General features: G+C 39.2%; 1 protein-coding gene across 1 annotated transcript; it reads left to right on the forward strand.

Annotated features, from left to right (window-relative positions):
- The first annotated feature begins 2,826 nt into the window (after window positions 1-2,826).
- dbpa (D site albumin promoter binding protein a) lies at window positions 2,827-10,491 on the forward strand. Its single transcript, XM_056741768.1, has 4 exons — window positions 2,827-3,849; window positions 5,347-5,778; window positions 8,293-8,537; window positions 8,800-10,491. The coding sequence occupies exons 1-4, from the start codon at window positions 3,660-3,662 to the stop codon at window positions 9,013-9,015; spliced, it is 1,083 nt and encodes a 360-aa protein (XP_056597746.1). The 5' UTR covers window positions 2,827-3,659; the 3' UTR covers window positions 9,016-10,491.
- Window positions 10,492-19,572: the final 9,081 nt, after the last annotated feature.

The raw sequence follows: 19,572 nt of genomic DNA on the forward strand, positions 1-19,572 counted from the left end.
TATTTGTTTTGAATTGTTGTACAATACTCGTCAAAGGAATAGGGTAACTCATCTTGTAGTATTTTTCAACATTTTAGTAAAATATTAAAGTAATCGAAGCTATGGAGTAGAGCAAATGGAACTATGGGAATTATTTTCTATCAAGATTTTTCATATTTTAGCACCTTTTAAAAACTTGAGGTATTCTGTGATGTTTTTTTTAACTGTATTACCAACATTTTTCAAAATATCTTATTTTGTGTTCTGTAGCAAAGAAAGTCATTCAGGTTTGAAATGACAAGGGTGAGGAAATGATGACAGAAGTTTCATTTTTAAGTGAGATGTCCATCCATGATGGGCTTACTTTTGTAATAAAAGAAACGTGTCAGCACAACTACATTTTGTCTAAACTAACTTTAAAAATATATATGCCTTCGAATCAAAAGGTTTAAAATTCACGATAAACATTCCAGTCAAGTTACTTTAAGCTTTTGACTGTTTTGCATGTTTATTAAACAAAGCTGGTCAGCAGATTTTTTACTTGTTATTTATAGCATATAGGTTAAATGATTTATAAACATTGAGAGCCATGTGCTAAGCACCTGGTGCCATGGAGTTGTTCTCGGCTGCATGGGGCTGTTTACAGTCCATGTGTTTTGGCACATGCCTTGTATGTGCCACACTCGAGTAGAGTTGGAGGTAAGAATGCCTTTAAGCGTGGGTTGTATTGGTGTGTCAGGGGAACACAACCGTCTGCTCACTTATTGCATCTGTCTGTGTATTCAAGCGAAAGTTTAATGAGTTCAGCACAGGGCATCAGCTCACATGATTAACTCGAATTACCACGTAAAATGAGATTGCTAACTATGTCCTCTAGATGGCGGTCATGTATTCTGTATTCTGCAGAATACAGAATACAAATTGATTTGCCTGTAAGGTTGTTGAAAAGATTTATCCTGCACAAAATGTTAGTGTTTCTGTGAGTGTTTTTATTTCTTTTTATCCTGATAATAGAATTTTTGTGAATTGTTCTCAACCTGTAATTCATTATTAAATGTTAGTCTTTTCCAGCACAATTGTCCTAACAAGAAGCTATTTAGCTCAACGTGGATTATGTGTTAAATCAAGGAATGACGATTTCTTCCATTGGACAGGTCAGACCTCCTAACCTTGCAGGCTCTCTCTCTCTCTCTCTCTCTCTCTGTCTCTGTCTCTCTTTCTTTCTTTCTTGCTATTGGGAACTTTAAAAAGTAATTTAAGAAACATTAGAAATTTCTGTAGTGTAGGTTTTTCCACATAAAACCCAATCAAAACAATAATGTGATAAGAATTATGTTGTGACTATATAAAACTAAATCAAATCAAAGCAATGTTATATTTTAGTATCTTCAAAGTAGCTTCTGTTTATTTGCCTTGAAAATTCAGGCCATATCTTCACTGCTCACCCTGAGATGCTATTTAAACAGTTATGAAGAAGTTCCCATCTATTCTGGGCTCTTATTGGCTGCTTTTCCTTATTATTTAGTCCAAATCATCCATATCAGTTCAAATGAATTATACTAATTAGTTATGTTTTGACAATTGCTTTTTTCTAAAAATAGTTTCAAGTATATAAACGCATGCAGTTGGATATTTTTAATAAATTATTGATCAAAAAGTGAGAGACCCCGCATAAGCCTTTTAAAAATGCAAGCATGTGTGCTGTACAGTAAGAAATTTAACATTGTTTTATGTAACTAAATAGATCTGTCTGGGGTTTTCATGGTTTCATTCACGTGCCTAAAGGAACATAACATAATGCAGCACTCCGTGGCTATCTATGCATACAATATGATGATGATCACGTATTTGAGCATTATTTCAAAAGTGCTCCCTTTTTTTGTCACAATTGTGACATTGTTGACAACATTTTTTTTTTAAAGATGCACATTAAACGCCCGCCAATATGTAATTTAAAACGTGTGTTGACGGAGCATTCTTTTATCTGTTGTCATTTTTCATCACGCAAAGGCGGATTCCATCTGATCTCTGCATCTGACGAGAGTTGCCTGCACTAATCCACAAAGATCTCACCGAGCCGCCTTTGCATGTTGTTTTACTCTCAACTCACGCGGCACTAGCATGGGGACAACTTTGGGAGGAGCGACTGACCTAGTTTTGTCCAATAGAAACACGGGAAGGGCAGACACTGACCTACTTTAAGCCAATCACGTGAAGGAGAGGCCGCCGGTAGGTAGCGATCGCGCGTGCCTGGTCCATGTGCTTTCTATGAGGTCTGGTACTGTCTTTAAGGTGCCATGGAAATACAATTGTGTCGGCCAAAACGAAACGCTCACGTTTTGGCTTATTGTGACAAGTGACAGCTAGCGACGATTACGAGAATTAAAGGATATGATCGTGTTTATTTCTTAGGGATCATACTTGGATATTTATATGGTATAGAACAGAGCAGTTTAACGATAATTATATGCAATGCAAACAGCTGCAACTCTTCTGAATCTTTGCAGCCGTTTGTTTTCCTGTCATGTCTCTACATGCAGTCGTTCTCACATACGTACAAATAGCTTTCCGTACAGCCGTAAACTCGATAAAACAATGGAAATAATTAATGTGAACGTATCTAGAGCCTTGTTTTTGCCTGACTAAATCTATCTCCGCTCATACATTACAGTTCGATCAATGAAAAGTCAACGGCACGGAAGAGGTTAGCAAAAACAGGGGTGGTCTTTACTTAAATATGCATGCAGGGCGCATGCTATTGGCCATCGCTGCGCGTTTGTCAGTTTGTGGGCGGCGTTCCAGGAGGTGTGTATAATGAATAATGAATAGCCCCGCCTCTCGGCGCCGTTCCCCCCGTGAGAGGTGATGTCACGAGCGCTGCCCGTGTACGTTCCAGCTGACTCTTGCTACGATTCCGAGCGCTCGCTTTACCGAGTGCCCGGAGAAAGGAAAGAAAGAGAGAGGTTAGCGACAAAAACAACGAAAGAGAGAGAGAACAACATAGAAGGCAGAGGAATAATAACAGCCATCAGTCTTAACCATGATAGCTTACGTTTAAATGTTTGTTGCATGTGCGAAACCATTTTTGTCATTTGCATACATTTGTTTTAAATCAGAGTAAGTCATCGATACGGAGTTTTTTCCCGAGGTCCGGTTTAGTCCGATTTTATAGTTTACTCACAGTTTCCTGCAGACTGTGCACAATTTCTATCTCTGGCTCCATGGACGTCCGTCTCATTCAACTCATACGTTTTTTCGGGGAATATTTCTGTCCTGGCCGAGACGAGCATCAAATAAACCCGATGACAGCTGTCGACAATTGAGGCGCAATCCCGCCGAAGATCAAAGCGACGGTTTTTGAAAACGATAATCGTCGGAATTATCGTCGGAATAAAGGGAGACGGTGCGCTTTTCAGAGGATGAAGAACAACTCCAGCCTTTCCACTTGAGCGGACCTTACAGGACGTCAATTCGCTTTTCCAGTGGGAACGGATTAGGAGAAGCGCTTGAAGAAGAACTGTAGATGATCGTAAACCTACAAGCCATTTATTCAACTGCCAAACTCAGTTTTTAGGACACTTATGCTTCAGGTCGGAACATTATAACCTGCTCACCTGTCTAGCGATCTCAAAAGTAATTTGAACTGACTTAAACTGGACTTTTTGGTGCTTCACCGAGGAATGTCCAGACCAATTTCTCAGCTATTGCCACCTGACCTTCCGGCAGGGACCAGTCCACAGCTCGGACCTTCTAACCCTGCAGGTACCACCACCAATGGCCACCTGAATAACTCCATGGCCAATCTAAAATCTCTCCTTCAACTGCCTATTAAAGGGGACCAGAGAGCAAAAGACTGCTGTGAGATGAAAGGTGACTCTCTCTCTCTCTCTCTCTCTCTCTCTCTCTCTCTCTATCTCTCGCTCTCTCTCCTCTAATCCACATTTGTTGTTGTTGTTACTGTCACACTGTAACTTCCTTCTATGAAGTGTTGTCAACAATAACAGAAGTAATATTTCGTTAGGTTTTACCCTCTTTATTCACATTTGCTTATAGAAAGCACCAAGATAAGTTTAGTTGACTACTGTTTGATTTCTTCAACATCTGTACGTCTCAGACCTTTCAACCACGAAACGTCGAGACTCACTTCAACCCAAATGATAAATTGTTTATGTGAATTTACGGAATCAATACACATGAAAGAAATTAAGAGCTTTCACCCTGTCTTAAAGGGATTTTAAGCTCCCATGGCTGCCATTAAAGGGATGCCGTTGTCAAACACGAGAGGTGTTGTCTGTTTTTACGGCAGTACACTAACATGTCCATAGTCTCAAGTGCGCCCTCGTGTGGCGGATATACGTCACGACACTTTTCGTTAAAAGTGGAGGAGCTGGATAAATGATTAAAATTTTAATATATAAAAAAAGATTGGTTAACTTCACAAATATATTAAGTGTATGCTCTTCGTTTGGTGTACCTCTTCACTTTTTAGTGGTTGGTTTGACACTGTTGAAAACTCCCACTCTTTTAATTCTAAGCTCTATGTACGGTCTTTTCTACATGACATACAGCCCTTTGTATTCCTTTATTTCCCTTTTCTCTATCAGTTAATAATATGTCGACCATCCATCCATCACCATATACTGATTCCACTTCCCCCTAGTCACAACACTGTTGTTGGGTAAAACGGTGCTTTTTCTAGCGATCACTGTGCGCTTCGTATTCCCCAGCTCCATCTTCAAAAGCCCCTGCGTTGAAGATGACAGCTCAGCTCGCTGCTTTGAGCTCTTCCCTCAGAATCCCTCGTGTGGCACTCTCATCCGATCTCATTTGCCAAAGCCCCGCCAACCCAATCTCTCATCTCTTCATCCCAGTGACTGGCAGACAGAGAAACTGCCATCTTGGCCTCTGGCATTCCAGCCTTAAACATGGCATTATGCGTTTCCAAGTCCGCTGCAGCTGCGATGGCTTTCTGTTCCGAGCTACGGTTCAAGGGTCATGTTCTCACATGAGCTTTGTTTATTCATTACACACTGAACGCTGTTATGTGCCGCGCCAGCGAGCATGTAATCTGAAAATACCAAAGTGTTTGTGCACATTATACGCTTTTTGATTGAGAATCATGAGTACATTGAGTACATTCACACCATAAACATTGTAAATTTAAGGAATTTGTCTGAAAATATTTGATCGATTAACTTTGATCAACTATGAATGAACAAACAAGAACGGATTATTTTGGCATATACAGGATTCGAACCCACGACTGGGTGTTACACGCTCCATGCTCTATACGTCAAAACAAATGACCACCGTTTGTAATGTCAATATGTTTACTCGTTTATAAACTCTCGTCCTATCTGCTCACAGATAAAGACAAACCTTCGGACTCTGATGAGGATTCGTCGGGCGGAGCCGGGGGCATGAACGGCGGCAACGGTGCCCTTCGCTCCACCAATCAGCCCGCCTTCCTTGGACCGTTGCTATGGGAGCGCTCGTTGCCGTGCGACGGCGGCCTGTTCCAGCTCCAGTACATGGACCTGGAGGAGTTCCTGACGGAGAACGGGATGGGGTGCATGCCGTCGGGAAACACCTGCAGTACTGCCGCCCAGGTGCCCTCCCAGAGCACGCAGTCGGCCGTTCCCAGCCAGAGTTCCCAGTGCCCTCCATCTTCCTCTCCGCCATGCTCTTCCTCCGCTTCCTCTATATCGTCCCTGTCCTCTTCGTCCTCGTCATCTTCGTTGCTGGGACTGGACGTGCCCCAGGGGCCTGGACTGCTGGGAGGTCCTGAGTGTCTCCATGGTGAGCACCCTAATACAATTTTCGTGTGATGGCGAGGCCTGTAGCTTGTTATCGGTTGGGTTTATTGCGTGCTTGACGTAGTGTTTATAATCCGTGTTTAAAAAGCTATGTGACAAATGTGCGTGTTTGTGGGATAATGTATCACTTGCGGTGCGGACTGTGTGTGCATTGGCGTGGACACGAGCAGGACTGTCTATGCGAATCGTGTGATCTGCACTGATGCATCATGGGATGTCTAAAACTGGACTGCGATGCCAAGAGCAATGCAGGCTGTAAGGGCACAGCTGTGTGTATGTGTGTGGTGGAAGCATTTCTTTACAGCATTATCATAACAGCAGATAATATTGTTCTGTAATATTTGCAGAAGTACCAAATTTAGCCTCACAAAACAATTATGTTATTGGTAATAAAAAAAACAGTCAGTAACATTTACATCCGTTATTGGGCACAGTGTTAATTATTTTAAATGATTAATAAGGATTCTGTAGTGCTGTTTAATGTTTAAAACGCTGCACATATCGAGGGAGAGGATACTGGAGATGATGACTGCATTTCTGCATGTTTTGAAATCTCTCCCTCTCTGTGTTCCCTCCCTCCCGCTCCCTCACACGTTGGAGCCATGTGCAGGCGACGCGTCACGTGCTGCTGCGGAGAGCAATGAGAGAGAGAGAGAGACAGAGGGGAGAGAAAAGACGGGGAGGAGAAGGAGGGGCGAGAGTGGAATAGAAAGAGAAAAAGCTACAAGTTTTGCTGATAAGATAGATAGATAGATAAATTGATAGATAGGTAGGTAGGTAGGTAGCTAGATAGATAGATAGATAGATAGATAGATAGATAGATAGGTAGGTAGGTAGGTAGGTAGGTAGGTAGATAGAATGACATTGAGTTTATCTTTGTATGCCTGAATAAGCATTGTCTTTCATTGTGTGTATGTTTATATAGCTTGTTCTATGAGAATTGTGCATACAGCTGTGTCTCAATTTGGTGTTCTCCCGCATGTGAAGGAAGAGGCCCAAAGGACAGCTGGTGCTCATTGGAAGCCTCCCTTTTTTCTCTTGGTAGTTTACAGATAGATGGCGATTAGGACAGGAACTTGACAATACTTTCGGTGGGAAGGGAGAACTTTTTGCGTTACATTCTTCTTATATCACTTTTGCTTGTTTGGTTTTTTTAATGAATGAAAAACAAATCTTAGAAAGGTCCCCCGAGTGTTCGGGCTCATTATTAAATCGCAAAGAATGTGATTATTGTTTACATGAGCAAATTGGGATTTCAAAAGCTGTTTACGTCTCAAGCTGGATCGTTCCGCTGTTGCAACAAACAGAATTATCCGGTTGGGACATTTTTAGTGATTTTCAAAATATTCAGCTTCTCATGTTTTGTGTCTTAACAAATTTATTAGATCACCACCACCAAAAGTAAGGTTTGTGCCACAGTTTCCCTAAACTCACAATATCGTGATTACCAAAAAATGTTTGTTTCTGTAATGGTTAATCCACCAGTATATGTAAGATCTTTAGTCACGGTAGTATTGCTAATGCTAAAATATGATGGTTGATGTTATCCATGAGAGATAAGAGATTCTGTCTTAATTTACTGTACTCACCCCCATGTTAATTCAAACCTGTTTGACTTTCTTACTTCTGCAGAACACAAAAGAAGATATTTGAGAAAATGTTGGTAACTGAAAAACAGCAGAACCCATTAGCATTTCATTGATTTTGTGTCTAAACAATAGAAATCAATGCGTTCAGTTACCAACATTCTTTACAATTTTACAGAAGAAAAAATGTCACAAAGGTTTGAAATGAGAAGAGGGTGAATAAATGAGAACAGAAATTTCATTTGTGGGCGAACTTACCCTTTAACTCTTTTACAAAAAAGGCATAAAATATTAAAGCAATTTATTTTAAATCAGCATACTGTGGAAAAGTATATAAAAACAATACCAGCAAAAATGCAAAGAAGGTCATAGAAAGTATTGTGCTTTTATTGTTTATTATGTGTAAATGAAGATTATTTATTTTATTATTTGCCTGCACTTTAAGTCCATAATTCAGAAAGGCTAAATGAGAAATGCCATTGCAGCTTATGCATCATAATTAATGTCAAGTAATTGCTATCCAAATGGAGGGCTATTGCAGCTCTTAAATCATATTTCAACTAAAAAGAGGAAGTAAAACTCAAAAGCTGTTGTAATGGGAAGAATGAATTTCTACAATATTAAGAAAGAACAAAACGTGACCAATTTTATGATGTGTTTCTGGATGTCTACAACATGGATTGAACTGGAAGGTTGGCTTGTTTTGGCCTCTTCTGTAAGCTGCTGACATTGGCAAGCGTCCACGTTAGTTTTTGCTGCCACCTGGTGGTCAACATAAGCCACTGCAGCCAGTCGAGGAACATACACGAGCATTGTTTCTAATCCGCTTTGCCTTTAGCCCGGACACATGATGGGTTATTCTGTCTGCTGCGACATGTGAGTGACTGTTTTTGTTCTCACTCTCTCAACAGGGGCTCAAACTGTACCACCTGACCCCTCTCCAAGCCCGTCCTGCCCACCTCCGCCGGTAGTCCCGCCCACTAACGCGTCCGACGTCATGGTGAACTTTGATCCGGACCCCGCTGACCTCGCCTTGTCCAGCGTGCCGGGTCAGGAAGCGTTTGATCCGCGCCGGCATCGCTTTACAGATGACGAGCTGAAGCCTCAGCCCATGATTAAGAAGGCCCGGAAAATGCTTGTTCCAGATGAACATAAGGTACTACATTCGTTTTTATTGCAGGAATTGCAGGAATTCCCGAAATTCTTTTTATTGCACGGCTTGACATGTCATCATAAAAGATAAAACATTTTTTACGTTTTGCGTCCAATAAATTCCTTTCAGCACCTTAAAAAAACTGTACAGGATCTTTCAAATCTAAATCGTATATTTCCTTTTGTGCGTTATTATCTTAAACATAATACAACAACTGTTTTGTCCAATCAAAATAATCCGATCTTCTCTTTTTCCCCACCCAAAGGACGACAAGTACTGGAGCCGGCGCTATAAGAACAACGAAGCTGCGAAGCGTTCCCGCGACGCCCGCCGTCTAAAAGAGAACCAGATTTCCGTCCGAGCAGCGTTCCTGGAGCGGGAGAACGCCACCCTCCGTCAGGAAGTTGCCGAGATGCGGAAAGAGTTGGGCCGCTGTCGCAACATCATCAACAAATACGAGAGCCGCCACGAAGACTTATGAAAGGAGAAAAGAAGAACAGAAACGAGCGAGAGACAATTTTAAACGAGTGTTTTAAGGGCTGTCCTGGAATGCCATTTTCTCTTTCTCTTATTGTTTTTCAAATAAGCACTACGATGCTCTTGTCACAAATGTACATTTCGTAAGCGCAGGGATCGGGTGAACGGGGTGGCGTGGTGCTTGATTGAAACAAATACTTGAAATGCGCGATTTGGACGGTTAACAGGATGTTCACAAGGTCTGCCTTGCACAAGTGCACACGATACAGTCACTAAATCGAGTAGATGGTGTATGATGTCACGTAGCCCTTGTGAACATCCTCCTCCCACACGGGACGATTTTCTCCGAGAGAGAGTTATAATGGAGATGGTAGAGATGTAATTTTTTCTATGACAAAAAAACATTGTATATTTTTGAACTGTTAGGGTCAGATATAATAGAGCCGAAGAACGGGAGGAGGAAATGTGGGCGGCGACGAGAGCTCGGAAGAGATTTTGACATAGGAAAACTGTATATTTTTATACTTGCAGAGGCAGGCTGGTGACGAGATTTTGGAAATAATCTTTTTTGTATATTTTATATAGGGGTGGGGAAGCTGGCTGTATGAAGAAGTTCAGGAGCGCTATTGCTAAATGATATATTTTTAACATCAGACGCAGTTCAGAAAGATATAGTTCGAAGAACGTCAATAAGAGAAACTGAGAGCTCATAAGAAACTCCGGCATGGAGAAAAATGGCACGCGAAGGTGAAAACTGTATAGTTTTAAATGATTTTCATCCTGGGTTTGTTCAAGCACTTGTTTTGGTATCTTCTCTTTGATTCCTTTTCTTAAATTCAGTATGTGTGTGTGTGTTTTATCCTGTGGTGAGAGAGGGGAGAGAGACTAAGAAAGAGAGAGACAGACATCCTGTCACTATGCTTGGAGGGTCTCCACATTTTCAAATGTATATATTTAATAGATCCACACACTTTTTCAAACCAACTGGACGTGGGTTTTCACGGAGGCTCTCTTAAGAACTGAAGAGCTGTGAATCACAGGCCCTTGTTCACTTCAGCAATATTCCCTCTCTCTGTTTCTGCGTCTCGATCTCTCCTCCTTGAGCTTTTGACGTTGTGAACCGCATTGGTGCTGGTGTGGCATATCTCACCCAGGTCGAGTCCGCGGCGAGTGAGTTGCATGCTGGCGCATGCTTGCGTATTTTCCGGCGTAGGAACACGCACTCGTGTTTACGGCTGTCGTTTTATATGGTGCTCACCCAGTCTCTTGACCCGAACGCACACAACCCAACAGTTTGCCTATAACCTTTTGTTCTTTTCTTTCATTCATTGTACGAGGAATGGTGTATATGTAGATCTTCTATACATTTCCTCAGAAAATGAGCCCCCTCCCCCCAAAAAAAAAGACATGCACCCTAATACTAATGTACAATACAAATGACAATATATTATATAAACTATTAAACAATTCCTTCACTAGATATATGTGTGTATATGCTTGAATATGTGACTATAGATGTTATTTGCATAACTTGAATATTTCAATGTAGTATCTTTGCGATAAAAACAGACAAGGCTGATCTGATTATGATCGGTTTTCTCAGGTGTCTGGGAGGACGGTAAAAAAGGTGCCACAACTGTCGGCAAAACTGTGGATTTGCACTTGATCGTTGTCCACATTTTTGGAGCCTGCTCACGGAAATGTGCACCACCACAATATTTTTGGAGGAAGATTCTGTTTAAAGAAAAAACACAAGAAAAAGGATAAAAACAATGCTGGATATATAACTTTATTACTTTACACATAGGAATTAATGTCTTTACCTTTTTTAACCTCGTTGCTATGTTTATTGCTTGGATTATCAGTGTGGTTGTTATGATTATAATTCTCGTTTCTTTTGAGCGTTTTCTTGCAACTTTTTCGACAGAAATGTATCACTCTTTTACCTTCCTTGTAACAAGACCATCTTGAATTGAGCCTGTTCACTGTTGGAAACATCCACCAAGACTGTGCGAGGCCTCGCCTGCGATGACGGGGGCCGTAATGTTGTCCTTGTGTAGGAATTTGATATATCCTGAACCAACAATTAGTGGACTGTTCCTTTCTCTTGACTGAACTTGTACCACCTTTGACTTGGCGCTTGTTTTAAGGCCATGTCAGCGAAGTACCGTTTTTGTTATCGTAGAACTGAAGCGTACGCCAAGTTTCAAAAACGCTGAAGACCTTACAACTTTTTGACAGTGCTATTTTTCTATGTAACTGTGTGCACATACTCTTTCACAGGCATTGGTGGCACGTCGTCGCTTTGCGGCGATAGCGCACACTAGATGTTATTGCGGGTATTGTATTCATCGTTTCATCCCTCTTCACATGTTGATTATAAAAAGCCCCTGCTTGTGACTGTTATGAACTACAACTCCCATGAGTGCACCGCTACCAAACTTGATCACTTGGTAATGTCTACCGTTCCTGCCTATAGGGATGCTGGGAGATGTGGTCTGGCATATATCCTGAAACACCAATAAATAATTACCCCATTCACTGAACAGAATCCATTGTGCTGTGAATCCAAATGAACTTTAATATCGTAAAACAAACTTTATTGGTAGATAAGAGAATCTGGATCAATGGGCTACGGACCAAAAGGAATGACTGAAACAGCAGCTCAGCCCTTGCGTGTGTGTTCTGTTTACTTTGGTATCGTAGGTCTCTAAGCTAAACGAATAAAGGTTAATAGCAGCTGTGTCACACCCTATCGGTCAACTATCCAAACCAGTTTCAGAAGCTCTTCTACCTGAATGCATACCAGCTGCGTGACCTTGCACATATTATGTCAACACATTTCAATGGTACAGCTAAAAATAAAAAGTCCTCTCATCATTTATTTTACTTCATGCCATTCAAAACCTGAATAAGAGTAGAAGGAGAAGATATTTTGAGAAATGTCTCAGTGGTTTTGTCAATACCATGAAAGTCAATGTTGTTTCTCCTTTTTTGTTCGGCAAAAGTAAAGAAAATCAAACATGTTTGAAATGACACCATGATGAGTAAATTATGAACAAATTTTCATTTTTAGGTGAACTATCGCTTTAAGTCTGTATCTTAAACTTATAGGCGAAGAATTAAAACAGACCGATGCAGACAGATCATCTTCCCTGGCCTTGAATATCATTTAAACATGACATTTCTTGCTCTTATAAAAGAACATTTAAATATATATTATATAGCACAAGATACGCACTTTTATAAGCACTTTTATGATGGTTAAAACTTACAAACACAATGAAATTAGTTTTTATTCCACATTACTCAAACCTTTTACAATGACTCAAGTTATGTCTTGATTTTGCAGTTCTATATGCTTTCTATGTTGTGTATAAGAAATATATCAAAGGTAAAGACTTGGCATTGAGCTATCCTATCAAGTCAAGGGAAATACAAAAATGAACACAAACAGCAGAGACGACAATAAAGGTCACATGAAATCGATTTTAAATTATATCCTATATATATTAGTTACACACATTTGAATCAGACGCCAGGGATGAGGTCTGAGATGAAAAGGTGTGAAATAACAAATAGAGAATAAGAGTGAGAGAGAGGAAGTGTGCAAATAAGTGGAATTTGAAGCATATAAAAACCTAAATGTATGTAAAAATAATCTTTTGCAAAATTTTGCTTTTGAACTGAATTGCATCTGATTTAACATGTGTTTAAAGCAAGGCTTCCTGTTTTTAAAAAGTCTTATTCATTTGAACTATTCATGGTTCCACAAAAACCATTTAAGACTTTTCTATTCGTCCTGCAATCAATACTAACAATACACATATTCGTTTTCACGCTGCCCCTCTCTTTTCTCTCGGCTATCTCACACCTCATCCGAGCCCTCTGCCTCAAATTCTTGTCTCCTTAGCAACCGGTTGGTAACTCTGGGCTGTTAGGACCTCACGGTCGGTCCAAGAGAGCTCGGGTGGGGGGAACAGCAAGCAATGCCAAAAATGGCCGCCTTTAAAGTTTTTCTTGATCATAATTTGTTTATGTTATACATTTACATTGTGTTTGATAGGACCTGCTCCCATTGAGATTTAAATATTCACAGCATCACATGATTTGGATTTCCAATGTTTCCATAGCTTTAACTTTTAAACATTTCTCTTTCACTCATGCTGGCTCACACAAATTGTAGAAACATTCACAGACTTAATTCTATAATATTTGTACAATAAATAGCCCACACAACAGGTGTAAAAGGTACCATTCTTAACTTTACCGCTTATCTATTTATCACACAGATTCAGGGTCAGCTGATAAATGTGATTTTACAGAGTGCAGAATAAGGGAAAGAAAATGTTACCACTTTATAATGTGAGAAGTTTATCTGTCCACCTGAAGATAAATTCAATTCAATTTTATTTCCTGTATATAGCCCTTTCCACAATGTGCATTGTTCCAAAACAGCTTTACAGAAAAAAAAGAAAAAAAAACAGGATAGGTAAAACAGCACAGTGCATGGCGTTTACAGAGCTAGCAAGATCATTCTAATAAATATTAATAAATAATATCTAATATAAGCAGTCTCCCAGTGAGAAAGCTAAACCGTCCCTGTGGCGAGGGACCCAAACTCCAATGAAAAATAAATGGAGAAAAAACCTTGGGAGAAACCAGTCTCAGTCGGGAGGGCCAGGTCTCATGTATCACACCTGGACAAGTGTAAATGTTTATAAATAGGAACACTTATACTGTAAACCCAAATGTTCAAAATAATCAAACAGATTGAGTAATGTAAACTTAATTTTATAAAAAACTTACATAAATATTTTAAGTTCCTGAAACACTTTTTACTTTTGAGTAAAGTATAATGATTATTTTTGATTAACTTGAAGTTTTTACTAAAACTCAAAAAATTTATTAACCATTCAATTTACTTTATTTAAACAAGTAAATTCAACACAATTGGTCAAGAAGAATTTCAAATTCCCAGCATGCTTTGCGTCAGACTTTATTACAACAGGAAAATTAAAAAAAATATGATTTATTTACATGTTTTTAGTAACGTTAAAGACTTGTTAGTGTTTATAGTTCACTTCTCTTAGATATTTAAAAGAGTTTGACATATTTTTCAGTTTTGTTGTTACCATTTTTTAGAAGAGTGGTGCATGTGCTTGGGCTCTGCAAAGCTACATTTGACCTGTAACGTGTTATGTTACCAGTGAGCAGGAACTGTGCTAATGCCAGTTCTGAGATCAGTCTGTTCTGGCTCATTTTGGGATGCATAAGTCGAAAGGTTTGATTTGTGCATATTAAGGCTAAGAAATCTGTGAAATAAAAAAGCTAAAAGAAGTTAGTATAGTTAACTTAAAAATGCAATTTTGGTGTTGTTGGTTAAGTTCTGTCTACTTAATTTCATAAAAAGGATATATTAAATATTTAAGTCGCACTCGCTTAGATTTGGTAAGAACTTTAACTCAACACTATTCAAAATTTGAAAGTTCTGCTTACTTAAATCAAGGACCTCTAAATCTCAAAAAATTTAATGTTTGAGTATTGCCAACTTATCCTGGTTTACAGTGTTGTGATTTAGGAAACATCATTTGTTGAAACTGTATAGGTCAAATTTTGTCTTATTTTTTGTCTTATTAAGCAGCAAAAATAGTAATGGCAAAATGTAACTGAGTGCAGCTAAAACTTCAAACTGCTGTCATGTGATGTAAGTTTAGAATTAAATACCAAGTATTGATAATTTAGCATTAATGTGACAAGTAGTCCATCTTTGCTCTCGGTTGGGATAGAATTGCCTGAGTTGGGATGGTCAGATGGTCACTTTGCTCTTGGTTAGTGATGGTATTGCCTGAAAAAGAGACAAGAAAAACATATTTTACTTGATAATCCTCTTTTGTAGATATGAATAACTTTTCTTTCCTTTTGCGGGGACTGGACTCCTCCATGGACTGTGTTCAAATGGCATGTTAGAAGTTTTTCTGTAAGGACTTACTATTTTCACATTTAAAATATTAATGAAACTCTGTTTATTATAATACGATCAGATTACAAAGTGTCTCCTAAATGAACGGATCCAAAATTATTTTTGTACTCAAAACGTAACCTTAACCGTAACATGGAATTGCCTTGGTTACTTTAAACGACTCTGGATGAGGGGCGTGACAACATCCAATGATGGCAGCACGTGATGGAGCACAGGTGAAGTTCATTATGTCATTCATAAATCCTGCATTGCACCTCAGGAAGTGTTCTTCTTTCATGCTCCAGGTGTTCACAAGGTCCACACGACCTCCTGGCCTCGTGCCACACATCCAACCTTCGCATGCACACCCCTTAAAGAATCAGACTTTTATATTGTTTCATACCCCGTAGACTTCACAACTCCTGTCACGACAGTTTTCTCCTTTTCATCTCCCTTTCTATTTGTTTTTTATTGAATAAAACACTCTCTAAAGAGTTCCATCACTGATCCCGCTGTGTCTGTCTTCACTCATCTGGAGACAGCTGTGGACAAACAGCAAGACCTCTTGCTCGCCTCTCATACACGTCGAATAGCAAACAGGAGGAAAGAAGCAGAGAAGCATCCACCGTTTCTCCATTTATTCAGGTAGCGTCTCTGGAGTGTCTGCAGCCGAGAGTATAAGCACCTCTAGCCTTCAAATAACCCAGAGGACAAGACACACCTGAGAGGAATCTCTCGTCTCTGAAGGTAGCCGCGGGTCATGTGCGGTAGAGAGAGTCAAACTTCACCACAGGTAAGACATTCTTGCTTTCAATGTGCAAATAAGTGATAGACTGATATATCTGCCAAGCCAAAGGCAAATTGGACTATTTTGATATAACATGTCTGTGTTGCCAGTAACCCTTGTACCATGCTTTTTTAGTTGCGCTCACTGTTGTTCATTCTTCAGATTAAGAAAAGATTAAACTCTTTTTCTGCACCATTTGCACGTAAGCATGTATGATAAGTCAATGTTAACTTATTGAAGGGAGGTGTGCTATTCATTTGTTATGAAGACTTGTTTTGCCTGTGTTTCGTTCACCTGGCTTACAGTTTACTTTTTCTCAAAAATATAAATATAAAATTTAGTTTGTTTGCAAATATTTTGTTATGGAGTTCTGGATAAAGTAATATAACGTGTACCTTATTGCTTACTATAAAATAGTTTGTTCCTTTATTTAGGTGTAAAAGTTATCTCCATGTTTCATTTTTTTACTTTTTATAAATCGTTACTGTTGATCCCCACATCTTTCTACGGGTTTGCAAATATAAAGATAATAAAATAGTATTAAAAGAGCTTATGACTAAACATAATAACTCCACTGGATCCCTAAACTGTTTAAACTTCATGCCTTTATTGTGAATGAAGTGCTGAATACATTTTGGACTATCTCTACTTGTTTGCAAGTATTTGACTGTTAATTATAATATGATCAGATTAAAAACGTCTTCTAAATGAATAAATAAAGAGTTTATTTGCAAAAACAGATAACTCAGAGTAAGTAAAGAACTGGTTGTTTGAATACGGAAAGTGTTTTCTTTGGGAAGCAAAAAATGTTAAGAACATCATTACACATGCAAGGGTTGACCATATAAAAAAACTAAAATGTCAATTTTGTCAACAGTGTTTATTTTTTTCTATCTTACATACAGTGTACAATAAAATCGTAAATGTATTTGTTTAATTGGTTGTATTTTGTTCAAACATTTGTGTCGTATTAAAAAGTCAAACAAGAAGTTCTTCTGGACCAGCGTTATCTTGTCTGAAGGGGTCTATTCAATGTGTATATAAATATAGAGAAAAATGGGCATTTCAAAAAGACCATTTTCAGTTTTTCTGAATTTATTATTTATAGGTATGTGTCTAGGTAAACTTATCCTTTTTGTTTCAGTCTGTGAACTATAGCAATATTTCAAATAAAAAGACTGTTTCTAGTTGCATTTAATTACAGAAAATGAAAACTGGAAAAACAGGTCAAAATAAAATAAACAATGCTCTGCATTTTTTCAGACCTTAAATCCTGCCAAGAAAACAATATAATATTCACTTTTGAGCAATTTTTTTCATGTGAAAACCTTTATAACACTTTTCATGTGTTATGTCATGTTGTCAATCTTTCAAATTGTTGTTGGATGACTTGTAAGTCCAAAGGTTTGCTTTGTTGAAATTCAACAGACACTTGATGGGAATGGCCACAATTCATCTAGAAATACTGATTGAAAGAAAATTTGGAATGGTCCCTTAACTCCCCACGGCTGTATATTAGTATATTGATATTATACATTAAAGTTGGTATTATTTTGTATTTGCATGCTTTATGATGCATGTTATTCTGAAACAGCTTTACAGAAAAATAGGGCTTTACAAATGCACTCAGAATTCAGAATCATGCATTACAGCTGGATACAAAATAAAGTATGACATGCATTTGGAATGTCATCATCGCCATTCAATTTCAATCATACTTCATGATATTAATGACTCAATAATGGACCTCAACATTCTCAAAAGAAACATTTCTTTCTCTTTAAGTCTCTTTCCAGCCCGTCTCATGCTGTGCTTCTCGTCTCCTGGTATTGTATTGTACTGGCAGGCCTGTACAGAGACATGACTTGATTGGCTGTTGCCATGGAGACCCGAATGGCAGTAGGGAGGGCCTGTTTCTCTCTGCCTAGGTGGATGAGGTGAAGAACCTTTTGTGCGAATGTGTATTTGTGTGTTAAGGGAATAGGATGGAGAGAGAGAGTGAGTGGAGTAATGAGGCTGTATTTGTCAGCTGATCGCTGTTGCTCAGCAGTACGTGTGAACGTTTAACAGCGGCGTGTGAGTGGTTGTTCGAGATCTCGACATGAATATTAATTGAGCACCAAATTTGAGCTCCACATCTCCAAGCGAATAGATTCGCACCCCATGTGACCTGTACGAGAGGTTTTCCTGTGTGAGAAATGTGTGCACGAGTGTGTTTGGACTAGTGTGTTGTGTGGGTGGCAGCTGTAGCCGAGAAAGGCTCGGTGCCGGATTGCTCATTTAAAGCACTCTTCTCTCTCTCGCTCGCTCAGACAAACATTCAAATACACACACTAGTCAAGCTAACCCAGCACAGACTGACAAGATAAGTACCGAAACGCATCAGTTCACTCGCCGCTGTCTCTCAGGAAGATATAGTACATTTAATTAATAAAACAATCATGAGCTTGTCAGACTGACTTATGATTAACCTGTGATAATTATCAAGTCCATTAGTTTGGGTCTATCCTGACACGCCAAGACACAACACACACCTTCACCGTCTCTTTTCTCTCCTGCACATCTTAACTACTGTAGTGTTGCCAACAGTTGGCAGTGCTGTCAGCATATGGATCCACTCCACCTGCACATCCAATACAAGACAGCAGAAGTGCCAATATGAACTGCACACTAGTTGAAGCCGTGGTCTAGTGATTAGCACATGCGCTCCAGATGGATGGGGATGCGGTGCCCGTGTGGGAGTCTGATACAGTTTTGATTCAAGCGCTGTGCCAAATCCCATCCCTATCCATCCATCCATAACTGAACAAATTGTGTTTTATAGATCAACACGCTTTTGCATGATGATTTATGTCATTTAAATACAATATATGTAAATTGACAAATGATAACAAAATAAACAGTTACATCTCCAATGTTAGTTCAGTTCTTCACATAATCATAAGTAAATGTTTACATTTTTGCTATAGGACATTGTTGATGGTATTAACATGGATTAAATAGGAAGGTGTACACTATGTTAAACTGTAAATGGTTCTTAGAGGTTGTTTGTGTTTAAGTGTATTAAAGCTACTTTTTCAAGTCACCCTCTGGCAGAGCAACATTAGGTAGGTGCTCCTGTGAGTCATAAATGTTGATGGGTTGTAATTCAGAATGATATCATTCATGTGAGGAGTCATCTGTTTTGTTGTCTTGGAGCAGCGCAACACACATACATTGTTAGAATGTTATAATATATAAACGCAAACTAATAGACAGTTTCAAAAGCAACAACATAAACAAACGGTATACTGCGCAGGGACGCCTTTGTGGTCCAAACTCAATTTACGGTACACATCCTCAAAGAAAAGAGTCCCTGTAGATTATTTCTGAAAACAAGCAAAAGAAAAAAAAGTAAATTACATTAGCTAGCAAGTTAAAAGTCTGATATGTTGCCGTGTTTGAAAGTAAGCAGCCTGCCAAGTTGTAAGTCCGAAGGTTAATGAATGACAAAGTTATTGGCTTGTAAAAATGGGAGACAACTCTGAATCACGCAAACAAGACGTGGTCTACTCAGAGTCTCTAACCGCGGCGTATCTACGTCACTAGAAAAAGTCCCCGCCTACGTTCTGCTTGGGACTGGACTCTCCTCCACCAAACACTGTCGCTCGTTTGTGATGCTTGTGCGTCTAGAACCTGTGTTCTACGTTATGAAACTAAGTCTGTCTTACTTAATCTACCAAAGGAAGGACTTCTGAACAATGGTTACAATTCATTTTTCAAACGACACCAAAGGAGTATAACCCCAGGGTTTTACTGTGCGTCCGTCATTT

The sequence above is a fragment of the Triplophysa dalaica genome, chromosome 25, assembly GCF_015846415.1.
Source record: "Triplophysa dalaica isolate WHDGS20190420 chromosome 25, ASM1584641v1, whole genome shotgun sequence".
NCBI classification, from domain to species: domain Eukaryota; kingdom Metazoa; phylum Chordata; class Actinopteri; order Cypriniformes; family Nemacheilidae; genus Triplophysa; species Triplophysa dalaica.